Genomic DNA, 24,278 nt, shown 5'->3' on the forward strand with positions numbered 1-24,278 from the left:
CTGATTATCTGTACAGTGCCTAGCACTTCGTACAGCCTATTGGGAACAAATAAACAATAGTAATAAATGATAGTTACTACTTAGGGACACCCATCATGTACACATTACTTTGCAGATGTTCCACTAACATCATTCCACGTAAAAAGACTCTTGTGTTTACTACACAGCTGTGTAAAGAAACGGGCTTTAGATCTCTGGTCACAATTGAAGCTTTCAGGCTGTCTGTCAATGAAGCCAAAGGTCAGTATCAAACTTTTTTCTCTAGAAAAAAAATCTGATTTAAACATAAAGGAAACACTCAGGAACTATCGTTTATTAGAGAATGGAGCTGGGAGTCTGGACTCCTGGGTTCTCTTCCCACTTCTGTCACTGACCAACTGTGTGATTTTGGGCAATTCACAGCTTTAGTTTTCCCATCTTTGAAGTGGGATAATAGCTTCCTACCTTACAGAATGATGTGAGGCTGAATGCATTCATATTTGGAAAGTGCACTGAGACCTTCGAAGAGGCACTACAGATGTGCAAAGAATTAATAAGCCCGGTTCTACTCTGAAAAGTGACTATATGGATTTTTTTTAAAAAGCATTGTGGGGTTCCATTTTTATTGTCCCCATCACTTGACTGCAAAGCATGCTGTTTCTGTGTAAAGAGAAGGGTTCCTAACTGCCAGACCTACAAACTCAGCCTGGGATCTAAAAGTCAAGCTGGGCTTTTTCTGGTTTGAGTATCATCTGCAGAATTAACTAAATTCCATCTGTGATTTGTAGACTGGCAATTCTGTTGATGCATGAGTCAGAATAGACTCCAGCTCACCCTCCCACCAAGCTGTATCGACTGCAGTGTTAACAAGAGTAAACAACAAAATTACAGACCAAAAAGCCTCTATGACTAAGTAAAGCAGCCGTGAGTCCAATAACACTAGGGACAAAATGAGCAGCATGGTGACTAAGCTCTTGGGCCAGATTTTCAAAGGTAACTAGGTGCCTAAAGATGGAGAAGGGTGATTTGGAAAATCCCCTGAGGCATTTGTCTGCATCTTTAAGCACCTAATATCTTTGAAAATCTGGCCCATACGGCAAGTAATTTTTTACAGTCATTTTTCTGACCACACCTATACGTGTGAAAGTCAATGTCCATCATTTGAGGAACATTAACTGGTTAGCAGAGCTCCTTATTGCCAGATGCCTCCTAAAGGCACAGAATATAAAAGGAACCTCATGTCTGATTATTCCCAGCATTGACACATTGGGTATGTCTGCACTGCAAGAAAATACCTGTGGCTAGCCGACTGGGGCTCACGGGGCTCAGGCTGTGGGGCTACAAAACTGCACAGTAGACATTTGGACTCAGGCTGGAGCCCGGGCTCTGGGACACTCCCCCCTCAGAGGGGTCACAAGGTGTGTCTACACTGCAATTAGACACCTGTGCCAGTCTGTGTCAGCTGACTTGGGCTTGCGGGGCTCAGACTAAGGGACTGTTTAATTGCAGTGTAGATGTTTGTTGTCTGCTGCAGCCTGATCTCTGGGACCCTCCCACCTCACAGGGTCCTAGAGCCTGGGCTCTAGCCTGAGTCTGAACGTCTACACTGCAAATAAACAGCCCCATAGTCCGAGCCCCATGAGCCCAAGTCAGCAGCCCCGGGCCAACTACAGTATAGACATACCCTCAGGGCCTGGGCTGGAGCCCAGGCCCAAGTATCTACTCTGCAGGTTTATAGCTCCACAGCCCAAGTCAGCTGCCACGGGCAAGCTGCGGGTGTTTTACTGCAGTGTAGACACCCACTGGGAATGATGTAATGGTCGCCACTCCCCCATAGCTCTCATTGTTGAGTCTCTTTATGGTATCATCTCAATGGTGTTGCTGAAGAGCCAAATGCATCCCTGACTGGTTAAGGGAAGTGGGACACTGGTGGTGCATCATCAACTCTGGAATCCTGCTGAGCCGGGAAGGATTACCGTGCAAGAAGAAAGCGGTGAATATGTGCACGAGAGGGTGGTGGTGGGGGTGATGCACTTTGTTTCCTTAAAAAGGAACAGCATTTGCCCTGTGTTAGCTTGCATGAATGGCATGCTACAGCATGCACGCTGAGGGGCCAGACCCTTAAATGGCACCCCAAGCCCTCTTGGGTACATAGTGCATCTCTCAGAATGCGAGTCAGTCCCCCTGGCTTAACACTCTCTGGCATGTTCTGCAGAGAACCTGCCCTGCTGTTTAAACCATACGAAGAGGCTCCCTAAGAGACTTCTTCTCCATCTTCTCCTACCAAAGCATAGTAGGATCCAGCAGGGTCTGTCCTCCCTGCCATGTAGTGCATGTGTAACTGACATTAGACTCAATGGGGAGTCACATGCACATGTAAGGGGACAACAGACCATCACAGGATTATAAACAAGTCAAAGGACTACAGAATTTCCAATCCCAGACATCATATCCTACTCAGCACCGGTAGGAACATACTAGTGACGTCTCTTACCAGTACCCAGCATTCTGGGGCTATGCGGCTGCATCCCATCTGTACTAGGGACCAACAAGCCAGTTCCTAGCCCTGGTCTAGACTACAGAGTTAGGTTGATGCAAGGCAGCTTAGGTCAACCTCACTCTATAAGTATCTATATTAAAATTTTGCTCCCGCCACCGTAACTCGCCTGCTACATCGCTTTAATAACTCCACCTCCACAAGCGGTGTAGCGTTAATGTCGATGTAGTTAGGTCGACGCAGTGTCAGTGTAGACACTGCATTGCTTACATTGACTGTTGCCGGTTTCCAGAAGCCATCCCACAATGCCCCACACTGCCAGTTCAATCGGTGCAAGTGCTCCTGGTGAGGATGAACAGTGCCGACACAAGGAGTGTAGTGTGGACACGCACAAGTGATGTAATTACCATGACAGCTGTATGCTGACATAACTTAGGTCATAATATTATACTGTAGATGTGGCTTTAGAGAGTTAAAATACAAGCCAATACGTCTGTGTAAAGCTGACGACTTCGCTACACAAGGATATTCAGGAAAATTAATTTCAAAGGGAATTAAGCTAAATTGACTTAAGGTCATGAATTCTGAATGAGAGTGTCTACACAGGAGTTTAATGCGGTTTAACGCTTTAATTTCACATTTAGTTAATTCAGATTCACTTTTCTGAGTGTCCCCATGTGGACAAGCCCTAAGGTTACAATGTTCAACACTCAAATCAGGAAATGAAAAGGTTATGGCTACAACATAATGTTGTAATGTTAACCTGGGTGTGTTTCCACACATCCACACACATCGTTCCCTGTCACGGGGTGATGTGGCTCCCTTTTAAAGGACCCTGTCCTGTCATCTGGAGATGGGTGAGGCAGGTACCCTGGGCTAGCGCTAATAAGGGAGAATTGAATAATAATTGGGCCATGAGGAGCAGTTGAAAGGTTTTATCTATTTGATGACTATCACCTGGTTAAGGAGGCACATGAGGCTAGGAAGAGGAAGGGCTGGGGCTTCAAAAGGGGGAAAGAGCAGTGAGAGAGGGTGTCATAAACAGATAGCTAAGGGTTAATGTCTCTTTCATCTGTAAAGGGTTAACAAACAGTGACCTGCAACACCTGACTAGAGGACCAATCAGGAGACAAGATACTTTCAAATCTCAGTGGAAGGAAGCCTTTGTGTGTGTTTTTGGGTTTTGCTTTGTTCTCTCTGGACTCTTAAGAGTGACCACACGTACCTACAGGCTCTCTAATCTTCTATTCCCATTTTGTGAGTAAAAAGGCGGTATAGTCTTTTTATTTCTTTTCCTTTATTTGCAATTGTGTAGTTTGCTGAAAGTATTTTAAATTGTATTTGCTGGGAGAAGGCTTCTTTTTAGTTTCTATAAGCTGGTAATTAAGCTTAGGGGAATTCATGCTAGTACCCTCAAAATATGGGAACTAGCATGAAGCTTATTACCTGCTTATAGAAACTAAAAAGAAGCCTCCTCCCAGCAAATACAATTTAAAATACTTTCAGCAAACTACACAATTGCAAATAAAGAAAAAGAAATAAAAAGACTATACTGCCTTTCTACCTTTTTACTCACAAAATGGGAATAGAAGATTAGAGAGCCTGTAGGTGCGTGTGGTCACTCTTAGAGTCCAGAGAGAATAAAGCAAAACCCAAAAACACACACAAAGGCTTCCTTCCACCGAGATTTGAAAGTATCTTGTCTCCTGATTGGTCCTCTGGTCAGGTGTTGCAGGTCACTGTTTGTTAACCTTTTACAGGTGAAAGAGACATTAACCCTTAGCTATCTGTTTATGACAGAGGGAAGCTAGGACTGAAGGTAGCTGAAACTGCAGGGGAAAGGTAGGACCATGATCAGTGGACCCTCCCTGAAAGAGGAGCTGGGACTGACGGTAGTTGTGCTGCAGGGAATGAGAATGCCCCAGAAAGAGTAGCTAGGACTCAAGGGGTGCTGGGCTGCAAGGGGAGCAAATGTCCCTGGGCAGCAGAACCCTGAAGGAAAAAGATCCAGACAAGGGGATGTTAGTCCCTGTGGGACAATGGTCTGGAAAAGGGTGATGGCTGAGGGGCAGGAGCGGCACCAGGGTTTTCGGCGCCTTAGGCGGGGGTCCTTCTGTGCTCCTGGTCGTTGGCGGCAATTCTGCGGCGGGGGGGGGTCCTTCCGCGCTCCCGGTCTTCAAGGCACTTCGGCGGCGGGTCCCGGAGTGAGTGAAGGACCCGCCACAGAATTGCCGACGATGACCCAGAGCGTGGAAGGACCCCCCGCCACCGAATTGCCGCCGAGGGCGGAAAAATGCCGCCCTCCCAAATCCTTGTGCCCTAGGCGACCGCCTAGGTCGCCTAAATGGAAGCGCCGGCCCTGCTGAGGGGTAGGGTGACCACCCTTTCAAAATGCAAAAACGGGAACACATGCAGGAGCCCCACCCCAGCTCTTCCTCTTTCTCGAGGCCCTGTCCCCTGGCTAGGCTGGAAGCCAGAGTCAGGCCACAGTAAGAGCTGCCAAGGGAGCCTGGGCCATTCTGGGGAGCCCTGGACCCTCCATCTGCTCTGGGTAGGGTGCTGGGATGCCCAAGAGCAGCCCCCTGCTTGTGTCCCTGCCCTCCAGGGTGCACTGCCAAGGGCAGGTGAAGGGTGCCAGGCTCCCCACAGTGGCCTGGGCTCCCTGTGCAGCTCTTACTACTGCTTGGCTCCGGCTTCTGGCCTGGCCAGGGGTGGGACCTCGGGGGTGGGGGTGGGAAGAGGAGCAGGGGGCGGGGCTTTGTGATGGGGGCTAACGCCCACCTGAGCCCCCCTTGGAAAGAGGCTGGTGCAGCCCCTGAGCCTCAGGCAGGCATGGAGCAGCGCCACAGGGAATCCGGGACAAATGTCCCCGAGTCATCCATCCTGGGACCAGGACTTGAAATGTACATTTCGGGCCTGTCCTGCCCAATTCAGGACAGGTGGTCCCCCTACCGAGGGGCGACAAGGAGGCCTGAGCAAAGAAGAGGTGAACCAGAATTCCAGCTGCACAGTGGCTGAAGGACTGTTCCATGGGTGGCCACAGACGGGTTCCTGTTGGACTAGTGAGGTAAAAGACACTCCCCGCCTGACAGGGGCTAGACTCTAGGAGTCTGACTGGAGGCCAGGCCTCAATGGCAAGTGTCCACTCTCATGACAACCTCAGCTGGGGCTGGAGCCAGTCTGGCAATGTTTGCATAATGTTTACAGGGTTTATGAACTCTGCTAGGACAGGGCTTGTAACTAACAAGACTCATAAACATGGCATAAAACTGTTTGTTTCACTCCCAGATGTGCTTAATGCTTACACTGGGACTGTTGTCTTCCAGACATTAGGCCCCACATTCTGAGACAAACTCCCTCCCCAAATTCCATTCATAGAATTTGGCCCAGGAATTAATCCTCCTCCACGCCATGAGGTGGACAAGTAAATATCCCCATTATATAGATGGGGAAACCGAGGCAGGGAAGTTAAGTGACTTGTCCATGGCCAAAGGGGAATCATTGTCACAGATGGGATGAGAGCTCAGGAGTTCCTATTCTTGGCGTGGGAACAGGTTACCTCCTCCATCTCCAAGCACATAGATTTTATGTACTGAATTGCTACCCTCTTTGCTGGCTTGTTGAGGAAAAAATTAAGACCAACGTGCAAGTTATTAATATTTTTTAAAAGCCTATTATGTGCTCACACAGCAGATTTTTTCTCCCACTCTGCAGAGTTCACCCTCCTAACTGAGGCTAGTTTTCAGCAGACAGAACTTTCTCCATAGACTGCTTCCAACACAGAAACTGCCTCAAAGTCTGATCTTGTGTGGTGCTGAGTATAGTACCTTCAACTCTCATGGAAGTCACAGAGTTGAGGCTGCTCAGCACCATGCAGGCTCTGGACTGGAAGCTGTCTTCGTAGTAAGTTCTCTTAGCTGGAAGCTAGCTGCACATAAAATAACTAGAGAACTGTATTAGCCTCAGTTAGGAGGGTAAACTGCAAAATGGGAGGAAAAGTTCCACCATATAAATGCAGAACAGACTCTTCAAAAATGCTAAGAACTTGGGGTGCTGTCTGTGGGTTTTTGGTTTTTGCAGCAAAGAGGACTATTGGCCTGCAAATTCCTACACTGAGCATATGAACGGGGGAGGAGGAGAAAAATCATTTAAGCATTTTACTTTTTCATCCATTCATCAATGACTACAAAGTTGTGGGTTTTGTTGTGGGTATTTTTTGCACCCTTATATCCTTTGCATCTTTTGGCTCTGACTAGAAATTGTCAACCTCACAGGAACTGATGTGATCTTAAGTGCTATACAGTTCTTACTGCATTCATCTGTCAGAGAACCAATCTGATCTTCAGTTTTACTGCTAGATTATTTACAAGTTGAACAGGTTCGATTAAAGACCGGAAGAGGCTCTGCCCCACAAGGTACATAGTTAGCTGCGAATACCATCTTGGAACCAGCCTCTCTCCATGCAGAGCCTCATGCTGGACACACAATTTAGAAGCACAATGTGTTTTGGGATGAAATCAGGCAGAGGTTTTCAACCTTTTTCTTTCTGACCCCCACCCCCCCATGCTATAAAAATTCCACAGCCCACCTGTGCCACAACTGTTTTTCTGCATATAAAAGCCAGGGCCGGCATTAGCAGGGTAGCAAGCAGGGCAACTGCCCAGTGCTCCACGACACGAAGGTCCCCACAAAGCTAAGTTGCTCAGAATTTGACTTCAGCCCTGGGTGATGGGGCTTGGGGCCCCAGGCTTCAGCCCCTTATGGTGGGGTGTCAGCCCTGGGCCCCAGCAAGTCTAATGACGGCCCTGCTTTGTGGACCCCTTAACCCTGCTCGTGGCCCCCAGACTCAAGGTTGAGAACCACTGGAATAGGGTGTTGCAACACAGTGCATAGGGAGAATTGCAGCCTAGTGTAGTGGACTACAGGCACAGGGCTGAATGTTCCTTCCTTCAGATTCCATAACACTTCTTCTGTGACATGGCTTGGTGAGGTCTACCTTTCTGGTGCAGCATCCCAGCATGCAACTTGCTGCAGCATCCATCTACCATGAAACCTCAACTGGAGGCAGCTCCTAAACATCCCATTTCTGCATTAAATATCATTTTAACAAAAATACACCCTATAAGCTCTTTGGAGCAGGCCTAGGCACAGTTCCCAGCACTACACGGCCCAGGCTTGAAATAGTACTCTGAGCACTCCCATAATATAGAGACAAACAACTAGGTATGAAAAAGTTGCTGCAAATGCTAACACAATATTGTGTCAGGTTTCAAAGCAGTAGCTGTGTTAGTCTGTATCAGCAAAAACAATGAAGAGTCCTTGTGGCACCTTAGAAACTAACTAATTTATTCAGGCATAAGCTTTTGTGGGCTAAAACCCACTTCATCAGATGCAGGGAATGAAAAGTACAGTAAGCAGAATATATACTCTAGCACATGAAAAGATGGGAGTTGCCTTACCAAGTGGGGGGTCAGTGCTAACGAGCCAATTCAATTAAGGTGGAAGTGGCATATTCTGAATAGACATGCATCCGACAAAGTGGGTATTCACCCATGAAAGTTCATGCTCCAATATATCTGTTAGCCTATAAGGTGCCACAGGACTCTCTGCTGCTATTCTCAATAGTTGACAAGAAAGGGTGAATACCAAGGGAGGGAAAATTACTTGTGTGGTGCTAACGAGGCCAATGCAATCAAGGTGGTCCATTTCCAACAATTGACAAGAAGGTGTGAGTATCAGCAGAGGGAAAAGTACTTTTTGTAGTGACCCATCCACTCCCAGTCTTTATTCAGGCCTAATTTGATGGTGTCCAGTTTGCAAATTAATTCCAGTTCTGCAGTTTCTCGTCGGAGTCTGGTTTTGAAGATTTTTGTTGAAGAACTGCCAGTTTTAAGTCTGTTATTGAGTGTCCAGGGAGATTGAAGTGCTCTCCGACTGGTTTCTGAATGTTACAATTCTTGATGTCTGATTTGTGTCCATTTATTCTTTTGTGTACAGACTGTCTAGTTTGGCCTATGTCTCTACGCAAAAGAATAAATGGACACAAATCAGACATCAAGAATTGTAACATTCAGAAACCAGTCAGAGAGCACTTCAATCTCCCTGGACACTCAATAACAGACTTAAAAGTGGCAGTTCAACAAAAGTCTTCAAAACCAGACCCCAACGAGAAACTGCAGAACTGGAATTAATTTGCAAACTGGACACCATCAAAGTAGGCCTGAATAAAGACTGGGAGTGGATGGGTCACTACAAAAAGTACTTTTCCCTCTGCTGATACTCACACCTTCTTGTCAATTGTTGGAAATGGACCACTTTGATCGCATTGGCCTCGTTAGCACCACACAAGTAATTTTCCCTCCCTTGGTATTCACCCCTTCTTGTCAACTATTGAGAATAGGCCACTTCCTCCTTAATAGAACTGGCTCGTTAGCACTGACCCCCCACTTGGTAAGGCAACTCCCATCTTTTAATGTGCTAGAGTATATATTCTGCTTACTGTATTTTTCACCCCCTGCATCTGATGAAGTGGGTTTTAGCCCACAAAAGCTTATGCCCAAATAAATTTGTTAGTCTCTAAGGTACCACAAGCGCTCCTCATTGTGTTTACAATATTGTGTTTATTTTTTGGCAAGACTTTAACACTAATGGCACAGATCCTCAGCTGGTGTAAACAGGATTGTCACACAGGGCTTGTCTAGGTCTGTGATGATGGTGCAAACCTCTACTCCTGCCCCCAAGTGAACAGAACCCTGGAAAAGATCAAAGACGCAAAGGCCCCGTTTAGCATTGTCCGGGTGCACCTCGGGAAGGGGTATGTCTGGCAGGTGTTGAGCAGGGCACACCCCAGTGGCAGGTCCTGCAGGAAGAGAGAGAAAGGCCCAGAAGGGTGAGGATGTCAGGAAGGCTGCAGGGGGACAGGAAATCCCAGTGGTGGGATAGAAGTGAATAGATGCTGCAGAAGGTGAAGTCTCTCGCTGTGGTGGGATGAAAGAGGACTTAGTGAGGAACCAACACGGTAAGCATGTGTGGATTGGAGACAGTTGAGTTAGTACTGTTTGACATGTCTCCTTTTTGAGGACCCCAGCGGAAGCCTTAAGGACATGAGCACAGAAAGGGGACCTGAAGATAGTGGGAATGTGGTGTTTACTTGTATGTTTGGGGGCCTGTGGTTTTGGTACCCTGAAAGGAGTATGACTGAATGTGACCTGTCCAGAGGGCTAAGTCATGGGAGGAAGTGGACCGCTCAACATCAACAGAAGCTGCTGACAGGGGGCATCAGAAGAACAAACTCTCCTACGCACACCAGCCAGTGGGTCACTCCTTCACACGGCTCCATTAATGACAATGCAGTCAAGGGTCTGTCCATAAATTACTTAATGCATTAGGTCCTTAATTTTGCATGTTTGTTACAAGGAGTAAGGGGGTCTTGACAATAACAAAAAAATGTGTAATGTAATCTGTGGACAGCCCCAAGGGAATGGAGTGACGCTGATTTATACCAGCTGAGGAACTGACCCATGTAACGCTTCCAGACTACAGGTAATTGATCCTCAAGCCCACTTTTGTGGTTGGTACACCTTATTATCCTCACGCTGCAGATAGGAGAAATTCAAATTGCAAGGTAAAGTGACTTGCCACAGAGGTTGTCAGTGTCAAAACCAGGATTAGACACAGCTGCTCTGGGAAGTCTAACTCTGAATTTCCTGGCTTTTGTGCTTACTATAAAACCTTTACCATAACATGATCTTCATGTCAGCCAAGGAACAGGGAACACTGTCGGGTCCTGAGCATTTGCAGCATTGACACCTGGGGAGTTTCACATAAATGGCCACTCTACCATTGTGCTCATTTCTCATTAGTAAGGCTTTGAGTCAGTCACGGATTCTGTGATTTTTATGAGACCTCTGCAACTTCCTCAAAATTCCACTGAAGCTAAAGCCTGAACCCCACCACCTGTAACTTAGCTTCGCAGGCCTCAGGCCATTGCCCTGTTACTACCCCTTAATGCTCGCCCTGTATACATAGCCATGATTTATTGTTTATGTCCCATAACCTGCTTGTGACTTTCAATAAAATAGCCTTGCCAAAATCGTGGCCCTACTCATTAGCAGAACTACTGAGACAATGCAACAGGAAAAGGAGCAAACCTCATCCTTGCTGGAGCAGTGAAGCTGGAGAGACATTCTCTGTTCCTTGAATCCTGCTGGACAGTTGCGTCAATTGACCTACAGCCTGGTTACATACATTACTATCGCCATGATTGTGGCTGAGCTCTCTCAAACTACTTAATTCCCACCCCCCATTTCCACTTAAAGCCCGATTCTATAGTAAAACTATGCCTAGACAATTTGGAGGCCTAGTACTGCAACAGGCAACGCCTGTATTCGCATGTAATCCCATGCTCTGACTAAGGCTACGCCGCATGACAGGTATGGGAAATGTATGCTCAGAGGAGAAGGGAAAACCACAAGATTAATGGTGTCCCCTGCAGGCATGAGGAGAGAATTTAGTGCTAGTGAAAGGTGACAGTCAATTTGACCTTTCTACTTAGTCACAGAACAGATACAGCAACTTCCCCTCGCTGCCTCAAAGCTGGAGGGTCCCCCCCCTCCAGTAGGCATACAGAATGGTAGTTTAACCTCCATTTTAAACCAGGGCCTCTCAGCTAGGACTGCCATCAGTGGGACTAGCTGTGGGATTTTTGTAACTTGGTTACTTGCTGAGCAGGAGATCTTCAGACCCTGCTCATTTCACACAGGGCACTGAAAAGGCATTAGATGTTAACAACCAAGTTACTGATCTGGTCTGGATTCAAGCCAGTGAGGTATAAGCGAAGGGTGAAATTCACTTCAGTGCAAATGGCCTAGTTGCCATTGGGATCTGACTGGCAAACAGGCCTCATGCTAGCCCCGCCGTGAGTGAATAGTTGTACCAGCAGAACAGCCATTCAACTCAGTGAGAGCAGATGATCCTGAATTGCGATCCTAGTCAGTCATACACAAACACATGGCAAGAAGGAAGGGGAGAGTGAACACAGACCCAATCACGAGGCACGGCTGGAGGAGAAAGCCAGAAGAGCCCTCAATGGACCACATTTGAGTTCAAGGTAGTATCCCTGGTCAGGTACCTGCACAGGAGACAGTGCCCAGCCCCTCTCCATGCACCAGGATTTTAAAGTTAGGCGAAACCTAGCAGCAGAGACCAGCTGCGCTTTCTTGATGTTCATACACTTCAGATTCTGCAAGGAAATGGAACTCCTTCTCTCAGAGCTGGCAGTAGGAATCCTGTGATTCACAGGACAACATGCTCTCTCTTGTAGAAAGCCTCCACCTGTCTCTTTGGTACCCCCTTCCACTGCACTGGCCCACAGACAGGTGTGGATAATGAGCATCTGCGGAAGGGATTGCGAATTTCACTGCCTCAAGTAAGGGTCCATCAGCGATGGCTTGCATTGGGGGTTGAGGTGCAGCAGGAGAAGGAACGTATATGAAAAGGCAACTGGTGACAACAAGGACGGAGAAGAGCAAAAGGGGGTCAGGCATCTGGGGCCTCATGCCTCATTTCCAAAGAAGACTCAATAGTGCATTCGAAATTCTACCCTCCAGACTAGTCTTAAGTATGCCAGTTAAAATGCCCATGTAAGAGAAAGCTAAGCATGAAGTTTACTGTTGACTTTGTGGCTGAACAAAGTGATGCTCTACAATCTCTCCACTCTGCTTGACTCCTAATTCCGCAGATGCTTATAGAATAGGAAAGCCACAACAGAAGTGAAAGCAGCAACGGCAGCTGGCAGTATATAGTCCTTTAAGGGAAAGGATGTCCCATCACTGTCTCGCCTTGGCCTGTTATCGTTCTGGGGGGAACTTTCTGGCGGGGCTTCTGAATTCCAAGGAGAGTTGGAATATTCAGAGAACCTCCTGAGGGAGCCAGAACTGGCTGGAGATGGGTTTTCATAGGCATTGGCTACAACCCTCAGGTCGGGAGCCTCCTCCAGATCAGCGCTAGGATACTCAACCACATGGACTTCATGAGTTCCCACAGCTGTGCTGTCCCAAGTGCTGCTGCTCTCTGGTGGAAGGGAGGCTCTGCTGGTTTTGGTAGCCTCATCTCTTCTTGGGTCATTGCTGGCAGCCCAAGCTGCGGGGCGGTGGTCAGAGCGAGAGAAGTAGTGATTCTCTTCAGGCTGATTCCTCTGGGCTCTGCTGGAATTGGAACAGGCACTGCTGGATTCGCTTATCATTAGGGGATTGCTGTCCTGAGAGCACTCACCGCTGAAGACGAAGCGATCAGACCTCCCAGAATATTGGACATGTGTCTCGGATGACTCTGGCTGCCTCTTGGCTGGCTCCTCCATGCCTCCGGTGGAGATTAGCACGCCTGGCTTGCTGAGCTCCACCTCTTCATCCAGCTCATTGTAGAACGCTTGGCAGCCCCCAGGGGAGTCTGGCAAGGTGTTTTGGGTCTCCCACTCTGCCTCCCTCGTGGTGGTGCCAGCTGTGTTCCCAAGGATCCCTGGACTGGTTCGGGTCACACTCGGAGCAGGGGGCTTTGGCACTTGATTTGCCTTCAAGAGACAACAACAGGGGCTAGTTAGACACAAACTGACGCATGTCACTGGAAGCACTGCTGGCACCCAACCTCCAGCTTCAGGGCTGAGTGCCGCAAACCCAGCTTCAGTCTGCCCCCAGGCTAACATCAATCTCTCCCAACACTGCGTGGCTCGGAAGGAGGGGTTGTAGCCAATGTTCCCTCTAATTTTTTCCATGCATGTGCAGAATAAATTTTATGTGCATCAAGGTATGTGTGGATCTGTGCCACCAGTAGAAATAATATATATTTGTAAAAAGTTACAATAGGGATAATTACTCCAGCCAGGACAGGTTAGGCATTATAGAACTCACTACTCGAAGAATTACATTTAAGTGTAAGAGAAATAAAAATTACAAAATGCATAGACCAGTCAAAACACTAAAATAACACACCTTGAAAGGATAAAATTACAGAGAATATATGTGCATTGCAGGAAGTACCAATAATAATAAAAGTATGTGTTGGGAACTGAGTGTGAAAGAGACTGTGTGCGTGCGTGCGCTGGCTGCTGGGGAAAGCCATGCACTGTCTCTTTAAGACACTCACTGAACACTCTGAGGTCTCCTGAGCCAGGCTGTCCCCTCTGGCCTGCTCTGCGGAGATGGGATACAGGGGCTAGGGGAGGGGGACACCCAGACATCAGCATCCTCCTCCCCCCCATCCCACCCCCACTCTATACAGCCAGCTGGAGGGTCCTGGGAGCAACTGCAAGAGGGAGCGACATAGGGGAGGGGGCACCTGAACACAAACTGCCGTTGTGCATGCTCTGCTAATCAGCTGGGCAGCATTTGAATCTCTCCTGCGCGGTCGCCCAAGTGCACAGCTTACAGGGAACACAGGTCATAGCTAGCTCCCCTCGGCTGGAGGTATGGGGAAAGGAGGTTATCCGGGCTCTGGAGGACCCTTTGGGATGAGGAGGGTGAGGAAAAGATGGAAGAAAGGTAGATAAACTGGGGGGGGACCGGATGGGACAGAGACACTAGCCGCTAAAACAAACATGAGGCTGGAGGGACTGATTTACAAACAAAGGGGAGAAGAGCAGCTTGGCTGGGGCAAATCTCCACTTCCCTTGTCTGCAAATAAGGTCTTGCCCCATGGCAGCCACACCAACGGCTGCTATCAGGGCCACTTCCAAGCGTAGACAAGGCCCTTGGGACAGCCAGGAGGGAGGTTCGACACCTGAGCCAACAAGCATTTGCAAATTGTAACCACCAAGGTGGGAGGGGAAGTATTCAGTGCAATGCGCAGGAGTCTAACCAGGAGGGTTGGGATGAAGCTAAGAAGATGAAATTCCAGGCTGTCGAAGGAGAAGCTTCCTAACTGTGAGATCTACCCACCAAGGGAAGTGGGGGAGGCCCCATCATTTTGGACACAGAAGACGGTACAAGCCACTACAGTATGCAATGTTGTTTACTCCCCTATGCCAAGGGATAGATTAGGTGACCTACAAAATAGGCTTTGCCAATCTTTGGGGCATGAGAGTCTTTCCACCGACTTCAGTGGGCTTGGGCTCAGGTCCTTCATAGCCACGATTACGGACTGTGCTGCCTGATTCTACCATTAGAACCTCACTCGGCTTAAACAAAACTCTGGGACAGGGCAAGGAGAATGGAGAGAAAAAAACCTGCAGAAAGGGTCCAGGCTAAAAGGAGTTTGTTTGGCAGGATCTCTCTGATAGGCTACGGTTCTGCGGGAAACAGTAGCTCGGGCAGCACAAGACCATTTGGGGGCGTTGTATACAACAGGATCAAGGTGAACACACCCCCAACACACATGACAACCTACGTTCTCCTTTGGCATGGAGCTGCTGCTGCTGTCTGTCTCTCTCATTGGCAGTTCGCGCTCTTGGATGGGAGATTTCAGCTCACCCAGGTCGCTGTTGAACGCTGGCCCTGACGGGTCAGAAGGCAATGCAGGCGAACTAGGTGGAATCACAGCAGTAGAGGAGAAGCCACTAAGGTCAGGGAATTCCACAGCAGGCATGGCATTGGAGAGCTTGAGAACTCTGTTAATGCTAGTCGTACTGGGATGGATGGGGGAACTGGTTGGAAGAACGTTGCTGGGCCCAGGAGTCGAAGTTGGGCATAGCACGTGAGGTACAGGAGTTGGGATCTGGACTTTGCTTTGAGGATCTGGAGGGGAACAAGGCACAATGTGTATTAATCAGGATGCGTGAAAGGAATGAGAGTTGTAAACTCCCCCCCAACCCTACACACAATATTTTACTATTAACAATGGGAAAGTCCCAGTTCAAGGGAGGGGGTAGTCTCCAGGGTAGAAGGAGTCTCTCTTATCTGGTGCCTCTTTATGAAGCCACGTTTCTTGGTTTTCTTGTACAGGGGGAAAATGTTATACCTGCTCCAAACAGAAAAAAGGGAGGGGAGCAGGACATTCCGCATTAGGCCTGCCAAACATGAAGTGCATTGTTAACAAACCACGTGTACAACAGGGGTCTGAGCCAGAGGGCCCTGATGTCAATGGAAAGATGCCCTGTAGCAGGGTGGACCCCTGCTCCTGCCCTGAAGGATTAAAAACAGCCCGGGGGGCTGTGGCTACTAAGCTGGGCTGATTGGGAAGTAGCTGCAGCTGGGCCACACTCCATCAGGCTACAGCTGACTATATAAAGAGGCTGGGAGCCAGGGGCTCAGGAGTCTCTAACTATAGAGGGAGAAGGGCCTGGCTGCAGGACACAAGGTACCTGAGTGAAGCAGGGCTGGGGAAAGGCTGAGGAGCTGGGGAGCTCCAGCCTGGAAAGTCCCAGGCTGCAGCCTAGCACTGGGCTAATAGGTACTGGGGATTGCAGAGGACAGCCCAGGGGTAGGCCAAGGCAGCAGGTCCAAACCCTCCTTGCCAGTGATGAGTAGGCTGATACTGCAGTCTGCCCCAGGGCGTGGGGCTAGACGATGACTGGCAGTAGCCTTATACTGAGGGGAGGTGGGGATAGTAGGTGGGGGGTTCCCTAGGGAGGGGAGACCCTAAGACTGAGAGAAAGGGGTTACTGCCAGGGGACAGCACCCCAGGAAAGAGGCCACTGGGTCCAGGGAGGGACATGGGGGCCAGAGGACATGCGGATCACCAGCCTGCAGAGGGTGCTCCAGAGCTGAATCAAGCTAATTCCTGGAAGATACCAGCAGGAGGTGCTGCAGGGGTGAGTCTGCCCATCTACATGCCCCCAGTGACTTCAGAGCTTTGGAGCAGGCCCATGAAAGAGAACAGGAGTGTGACTGTGGGGCACAGGGTGATGGGTCTAATGCAGGGGTTCTCAAACTTCACTGCATCGTGACCCCCTTCTGACAACAAAAATTACTACAAGACCTCAGCAGTGGGAACCGAAGCCTGAGCCCACCCAAGTACCGCCACCCTGGGGGGGCAAAGTCCAAGCCCTTGGGCCCCAGCAAGTCTAAGCCAGCCCTGGTGACCCCATTAAAATTGGGGTCACAACCCACTTTGGGGTCCTGACCCAAAGTTTGAGAACCACTGGTCTAATGAGAGATGCTAAGAAATGGATGCAGGTCAGGCATTTAGTAACCTCCATTGTACTATAATCTGAGCTAAGAGGTTTGGTCAATTCCAGGTAGACAGATAACTGGGAATGCTACACAGCATCCTCAGTAACACCCATCTGCTGCCAATACCATGCAAAGCCCCACCCTTCACACCCCATCCCTCTGCCCGTCCTCCCCCACTGAAAGGTGGTAAGAGCTCCAGCTTATAGCTTTCTTTTCTACCCTCTATGTTGATGAAGTAGCTAAGGTCGCAGGCTCCCAAACTCATCTCTCTAGTACCTTCAGGCTCTGAGCAAGGTGCTTGGCCCTTCGGCCTGGGCCACAGGGAGAAGCTGGATTGACCAGACTGCTGTGGGGCTCTCTTGGTTCTGTCTGTCACAGTGCTTTGGTGCGCAACACAACTCTACAACTTGGACCTACTACTGGGGAAAGTCTTTGTAAAAAAACGTGAGCTGGGTTGGTACAGATAGCAACAGTCACATTCACTCTCTTGTTACAACCAGCATCTCCACTTTGCAGGGGTTCACGGGGAGCCATTTTCTGGTTTTGGCTCATGGGAGGTCAACAACCCCCTCTACTCCAAGTTCAAACCCATATTGAAACTCAGCCCAAGACAGCCAAATCTGGCTTGGTCTCAGGTGGTGTCACCACATTTGGTCTGTTTTTCTCCTGGCAAACCTAACTGAAGGCAGCGCAGGTTGGCAAACCTATTGACAAACCAGGCCCAAGTCTCAGGTGTGTAACTAGGCCAAGAGACTGTCCCTCAGTTCTGGGTGTACATCTGTTTCCTACAGGGAAATTGTATTAAGTTACTTTTGCCTGGGGCCCAGGTGCTGGGGGGAGGAGGGCTGTGAATTGGCCTTGGCCTTGACCCACCACAGTGTTGATGAGCTGTGCGGAATTCAGCTTTGGCTGCTCTTAGCCAGCGAGTGGGCCAGCCAGTTTCACAAGGAGGGGAGTGGCACAATACCAAGAACAGCCTTGCATTGAGTTGGATGCACCTCTAAGTGTACCTCCCTGCCTTGCCCCCAACAAATTTTGCTTGGGGGTAGGAGAAGCCAGTGGCTATACAGACACTGCAGCTGAAAGCTAGTGCAATTTTGATCACAGGTTTCAATGTCCCCAGCTCATCCCCAGTGTTGAAGATGCTGCCCCCTTTGCAGCAGGACCAGACTAAAATGCCCCTGTGTGAATACTATGGGGGAAAGCTCTTACCCCTGCTGTTTGCCAGTCCACTGGCAACTCCCAGGGTATCTGCTAGGCACCCTCCTGAACGTCCACCATGGTGGGAATTGATGCCGCTATCTGGGTTCTGCTCAGGGATCCTCTGGGAAGGTCCACTGGAGGGCCTTGAAGCCAGTTTTTCAGAGGAGCTGGCCGAGCATATTGTGCCAAGATGTAATGCTCCCAAATCATGAGCAGTCACATCCTCACTGAGGTCCGTGGGGATTTGGTGTAGGGGAAACACATCCCTCTCTCCGCCATGGTCTCTCTGCCCCTGGGTACGTTTCTGCTCTGCATCAAACTGGGTATGCAGGAGGACAGGGTCACGAACATCCACCATGCTGCTCGTCAGATTCCCATTCTCATAACCCTGCAAAGCCTGAATCTTCTGTTCCCGGAGCGAATCTCCAGGCTGCTGCCCATCTCCGTGGACAGCTCTGTTGACACTGGAAGCCAGAGGAGAGCGCTCCAAAGAAGAAAAGTAAACCTCTTCTGGCTGGTTCTTGAAATCCTCTGGGCTAGGAGCGGCGGCCGGCTCCCCTCTCTGAACAGGCTCTCCAGGCATGGATGTCTTTCTGCTGTTCCCAACGTTCAGGTGGTTCATGTTCCCAAAATACCCACCGCTCACACAGACTGGATGCTGCTGGCGGCCAGCCCAGTCCTGACTCTGTCCTCTCGAGTCGGGTACTGGTCTGCTTGGCTGAGCCACTTCCACCTCTTCTCTGGGAACCACCCCAGAAGCCAGCAGGTGTCCTGCTGGTGATCCAGGAGATAAACGGACTGCTGCTGGGGCCAGACCATCTCCATGGTTACCGCCTTCCTGTGATGCCCTGAGATCCGCTAGTGCTGCGTTCCCAGTGGGTTGGGAACTCGGAGCTTCCCTCCATGGAGTCAGGGCATCTTCTGTAACCTGAAAGGAAAACCAAGATGTGTTTAAACCATAAGAGAGTTATTCTCTGGGCCCAAATTGGGACAGGGGCTCCCTTGTGTAAGGCGCAGGACAGACAGACCCCCAGCCCTTGTGTTCTGAAGGAGACAGAGCCCTGGCGTCCAAAATCCTCTCTCCACAGCGCTGCCGCTACAACTAAGCCCGGGTGGACAGGCTGGGAGGGGGTGTTTTACTCTGGTTGCTGAACTCCAGAGAGAAGCACGTCCTGAATGGACATGGGGACTAGCTTTCCTCCTCAGCCTTGGAGGGAGTCACTCTGGGTTTCCCCCCTGCCTCGAGGCGTGTGGGGATTAGGGGGTGACAATCCAGCACTTCCCTAGCACCGAGGTCGCCTTTTAACCAGAGGGAATCGCCGTGTGCCGGGGCATGCAGAATGGAACAGCTACATCCGGAGAGAGAACATGACTGACAGGGTACCCAGCACATGCTGCAGCCACTTCTCCATGGCTGGAGCAATGGCAGCACCAGTTGGAGAGAGAGAGAGAAGGGTCCAGACTGCCTTCTGGCCCCCAATCTATCAAGCCCATGGCAAAGGTGGGTATCAGGCAGCTGACTGTAACACCCTGAATCTCTGGAGCATGTGCACCAGGCTGAAGCACATCTGCTTTGGATGGAATGGGTGGCAGGAGCCAGGGATGCTGGCAATGTGCCACCTGAGTGCTCCCGCACCCTGCGGGGCAGCCAGATCTGGCTGCCTTCTAGCCCCTTTGAGCAGTCAGAACAGCGCAGGGGGGCTGGGACACGGGCAGGAACTCAGCCCAGTTTTAAGAGTCAGGTTCTTGTCAACCAAACCCAAGAGATCTGGTGCCACAGGACACTCTGAGACCAACAAACCTTTTGCTTTGCCATCGGCTCCATTTCTTGCACAGGAGTATTGTATTCCCCCAGGTCATGGCAGCTTTCTGCTCCAGACGGATTAGTCTGAGGAGGCAGGGGTGCGCCAGACCCTGGGAGACTTGCTGGCTGCCTAGGCAATGCAGGCATGTGGGGATTGTTCGCAGAGGTGGGGCCTGTGCACCAAGGATCAGGATTAGCAGTCGGTGGCGGCATCTGAGAGCAAACTGACGTGTAGCTGGGCAGAGAGTTATTCACAGCAGGAAGTGGTGCCTTGCTCCGAGGACCTGCAGGAAGAGTGAGCACAGAATATTTGAAGTGATCGGTAATATGGGAGATGGGGAGTACCAGCAGGGGCTGACTTTGGCACTGGAGTGGCCCTAAAGGGAACGCTTTCTGCCTAATCAGAGGGAAACCAGGCACCGCCAACAAAGGTACCATCATTCAGAGGTGTGTCCTCTATGAGGGAGAGAGTTTTCACTCTCCATGGCTCATTTCATGCCCCAGCTCTCAGCTGAGACAGTCAATGAACAGTTGTTGTCACTGTGACAGCACTTCCTGTGAAATGGACACATCCCCTAGCAACCGGGCTGAGACCCCACCTCATCTCACCTCGGTTACGGAACATTTAGATCTGTCTGGCACACCAAGCCCTGGCTCATTACAAAAAGATATGAGTTCAAATACAATCTATACGCAGGGCAGGGCACAGATCACCTCCAGAGAAACCAAGAACTATTGACCTCCTGCAGAATCCTCTCTCAAGTCAGCCTCCATCCCCTCGCTGATCAGCCAGGCGCCGCTCCAGGTGAGCAGAGGGGCTTGCAGCGTCCCCAGAAGCTCAAAGCCAGGCTGTGGCACGCACAGGTGGATTCCAGAAGGTGACCTTATTGCAACCAGACCTCTCCCATTTGTCCCTGGAAGGGAGCGTTAGCTTAAGCACCAGAGCCAAGCATGCCAGGACAGACAGGATCCTGCGCTGAACTCCTCTGTCTTCATGAGGTCTCATTCTACCACGCCGCTCATCCAACGTGGACTCGCTAGTACGTGAAGGGCCCAGAGGCCATACTTTCTATGTGGATGATGCACAGGGTTCTCTCCCCATCTTACCCAACCCACTGGTGTGTGACAGTGCCATTTACCCTATGCCAAGCAGAGACGGAGGTTTGGACAAGGCTTGTAGATTGGCCGAGGCAGTCCCAAGACCTGGTGAGGTTTATTGCTGCTCCCTGCGCTGAGGGAGTTTGACGGATGTTTGCGACACCAGTCTGCAAGCTGGGGATGAGTCTCATTAGCTCTCCAGTTGTCCCATGCAATTGGAAGGAAGAGTCACAACCTGCTTGAAGGGGGGCCAAACCTCGCTACAGTTATGCAGGTCTCTGTCACCTCGAGTCTGAATTACTGCAAAGCGGATAACATGGGGCTGCACCTTCAGGCCACTCAGAAACCTCAGCACAAAGCTACAGTAGTTACCTTATCCCTGTGCCCTGCAATTCTACATGTGGGATTCAACCTCAGTGATTTGGGGTGCCAGCTTCCTGCCCCTCTCCTTGGGCGGTGCCACTGGAGATGAGATCAACCAACGGGCTGGAGCCAGCAGCCCATAGGTTTTAACAAGGGGAAGGGGCAGGTGCTGTTTCTGAGGAGAAGCCCTCAGCTTTGGAACCTGCTAGCACAGCCGGGACCTGCTGACTTCCAGAGCAGATGCACCACCAAGCTTTCAAGAAGGAGGTGGGTCGGGAGAGGGGTAAGGCTGGGGTTAAGTTAATTTATTAACCCTGCAGGCAGGAGGGATAGAGGAGTCAGGCTTTGTTACTTGCGGTGGTCTCTACCATTGATTAGAGTTGTATACTTAGAACACACACCCTCCTAATGACAGCAGTGATAGCACCAAAGAGACTTCCAGGAAATGGGAAAGAAACAGCATTGTTTCAGTGGAGGAAGGGTTGCCCAGTGGTTAGAACATAAGACCAGCCATACTGGGTCAGACCAAAGGTCCATCTAGGCCAGCATCTTCCGACAGTGGCCAATACCAGGTGCCTCAGAGGGAATGAACAGAACAGGTGATCATCAAGTGATCCTCGCATCGCCCATTCCCAGCACTAGGCTGGGCCTTGGGAGACCAGAGTTCAAATCCCAGCTTGGCCACAGACTGCCAGTGTGACCTGGGCAAGTCACTTAGGGCCAGATCCTCAGAGGTGTTTATTCGATTTCAATGGGAGTTTGGTGCTGAAACCGGTTTCGGTGCTTTCGCAAATCCCACAAGGTGTCTACTGGCAGCTTTAGGCCCCTCTGACAACCTGGACCTGGGGGATAACAGCCCTGCCCAACCTCACAGTCAAGACTGCGAGGCGTTGAGATACCGTGCTGAAGCTAGAGAACGCCCCAGGGCCGGGCAGCTAAGAGAGCGCAGCAGGTACTAAGGGACAGGTACTGCAAGGCAACTTACAGACTTGGTGAGCATCGTACTCGCACTGAACCCTGTCTGCGAGATCATGGTGCCTGTTCTTCCTGAGCGCCTCAATGAGCTCCTTCACCCAGCCACTCCTGCATTTCAAGTAGTCGAAGAGCTTCCACACGGCGAACTCGTTCCCTTTCCTGTCGTCATAGGCTTCAATCTCTTCCTAAAAATCAGCAGGGAGAGAACACTGAGAAAGGGGCCGGCTACGGGGGGTTTCATCAGTACCAGCAGGAGTCAGACAAAGCTCTCGGCAGCTCAGCACCTGGGGTCCTGCCGAGGCAGAGGAATTTGGCCAGGAGTCAGCTGGCAGGGTTGCTCGGTGCGAGATGAAGCTCCAGGGAGGCGAGGCCCCATCATGAAGTTGCGGTGCAGTTTGGCTGAGTTCTGTGTTGTGCACTAGGAGGTGGTCCCGTGGTCAAGCAGCAAGGTGAATTGCAAGGCAGGATGGTAACACGTTACTGGGTCTGCGCAGAGGCAGGACAAGCAGGGTTGCCACAGGACAGGAGTAGGGTGCTCAGGAAGGGGGGACAACAGAGCAGGAGGGCTGGAAGCAGTTACAGCTCACGCAACCTTGAGCACCCTCCATGTTGTACCCTACATCCCACCTCCCTATTGGGAGGACTACAGCCAGGGGGAGCTCTAGATGGTGGAGCAGGCGAAAGCCGGAAGCAAGCCAAGGCTGGAGAGCAGCAGGAGCAGAGGTTCGGTTAGGGAGGGAGGAGGGAACAGAGTAAGGAAGGGCGGGTAGGAAGGGGCACTACTGTTCAAACCCTGCTGTACAGCTCTCTTTACCTTTCAAGGATTTTGGGGTGGGGGAGAAATCAGTGACTGAGGCTCAGCAGCCCACCTGCTAGTCAGAATAGAGCAGTGCATGCCAAGACCATAGTCTCCATGAGCTAGAGTGGCCACAGGCCTAAAAATATATTAACCCTCATACTTCACAGTTTAAGCTGATCACTATTAGGGCTCAGGAGGAGACCTTTCTGCGGACACAGACTATCCCACCTCTGCCCCCTGCAGGGTTCTTGCATCTTCCTCAGAACCATCTGGTGCTCCTCGAAGTCAGAGGCAAGACAGGACCAGATGCACCTGATCCAGTCTGGCAATTCCTAGGTTTCCTAATTCCATAGGCTATTCTTAACCAGCAGGGCGAAGAGCGTGTCCCCGAGATGCAGAGAGCCCAGGCTGCAGAAAGCAGCTCCATGCTCTAATTAGGCGGAGACTGACTGAGCAGCAGCAGTTATAGACGCAGCTGCCACAAAACCCTCCCACACATAGTGGTTTTCTCCCTCTTTCTTACCACACACACACAGAGCTCAAGCCAAGAATTCTTCTTTACTGGCAACACAATCCACACAGAGAGAGATAGACAAACTCCTTAAAAACAAGACACACTTCTCGGGTGCCCTGCCCAGGAGGGAGGCGTTTCATGCTGGGTAACATGATGCCATCTCTGTCTCTCATCCCCACCACCACCCCTCTTCACTTTTCAATATTTTAAAAAAAATCTGAGCCTGTATTGTGCCTCCTCCTAGTTATGATTCTGGCATCAGTGTCCCACTGGCCGCATGGCTACTCCTTCTGGGTTTGGACTGGGCTTTATGCCTCCCAGTATCCACCTCTAGTTTGCAGCCACCAATTCTGCATCTGGCAAGAGGCTGCCTTAGTTCTGCACGTCACCCTGTGATGAGGGATCTGGCAGTGTAACCCGCTGGTCACCATGCAATATGCGTCCTGTCTCTCTGTCTGCACCATACAGAGTGTGAGCCTAGTTCATGAGAAACTTGATTCTTTAGCTCAAGCTGTAGCAGTTCATGGAGCTAGCTCTGGAAGTTACAGGTTTGATCCCCAGCCTATCGGGGCTGATAGTTCTGGCCAGGAATCTAGAGCAGTCTAGCTTGTTGTTTTCTATTTGTTCTTCCCAACTATTTGTACACTGGTGTTCTAAGCTTTGATCTAGCAGTGTTTCCCAAACTTGGGTTGCTACTTGTGTAGGGAAAGCTCCTGGCAGGACGGACCAGTTTGTTTACCTGCCGCGTCCGCAGGTCCGGCCAATCGCGGCTCCCACTGGCCGCGGTTCGCTGCTCCAGGCCAATGGAGCTGCTGGAAGCGGTGTGGGCCAAGGGAGGTAAACAAACGACCCGGCCCGCCAGGGGCTCTCTCTACACAAGCGGCATCCCAAGCTTGGGAAACACTGATTTAGCACACTGAGCATTTTTTAGTTTTAGGTGAAGC

The 24,278-nt window shown here is 50.3% G+C and overlaps 1 protein-coding gene across 2 annotated transcripts in view; it reads right to left on the reverse strand.

Annotated features, from left to right (window-relative positions):
• Positions 1–8,818: 8,818 nt before the first annotated feature.
• MAVS (mitochondrial antiviral signaling protein) overlaps positions 8,819–24,278 on the reverse strand; it is a 52,915-nt gene continuing 37,455 nt past the window's right edge. For both annotated transcript variants that reach the window (XM_050943350.1, XM_050943351.1), the window contains exons 3-7: positions 22,032–22,206; positions 19,583–19,869; positions 17,791–18,709; positions 14,855–15,201; positions 8,819–13,043 (exon numbers count right to left, since the gene is read on the reverse strand). In XM_050943350.1, the coding sequence (XP_050799307.1) occupies positions 12,204–13,043; positions 14,855–15,201; positions 17,791–18,709; positions 19,583–19,869; positions 22,032–22,206 (2,568 nt within the window). In that variant the 3' untranslated portion in view covers positions 8,819–12,203. The remainder of the gene's footprint in view (positions 13,044–14,854; positions 15,202–17,790; positions 18,710–19,582; positions 19,870–22,031; positions 22,207–24,278) is intronic.

This window comes from Gopherus flavomarginatus, chromosome 3 (genome assembly GCF_025201925.1).
Source record: "Gopherus flavomarginatus isolate rGopFla2 chromosome 3, rGopFla2.mat.asm, whole genome shotgun sequence".
Lineage (NCBI taxonomy): Eukaryota > Metazoa > Chordata > Testudines > Testudinidae > Gopherus > Gopherus flavomarginatus.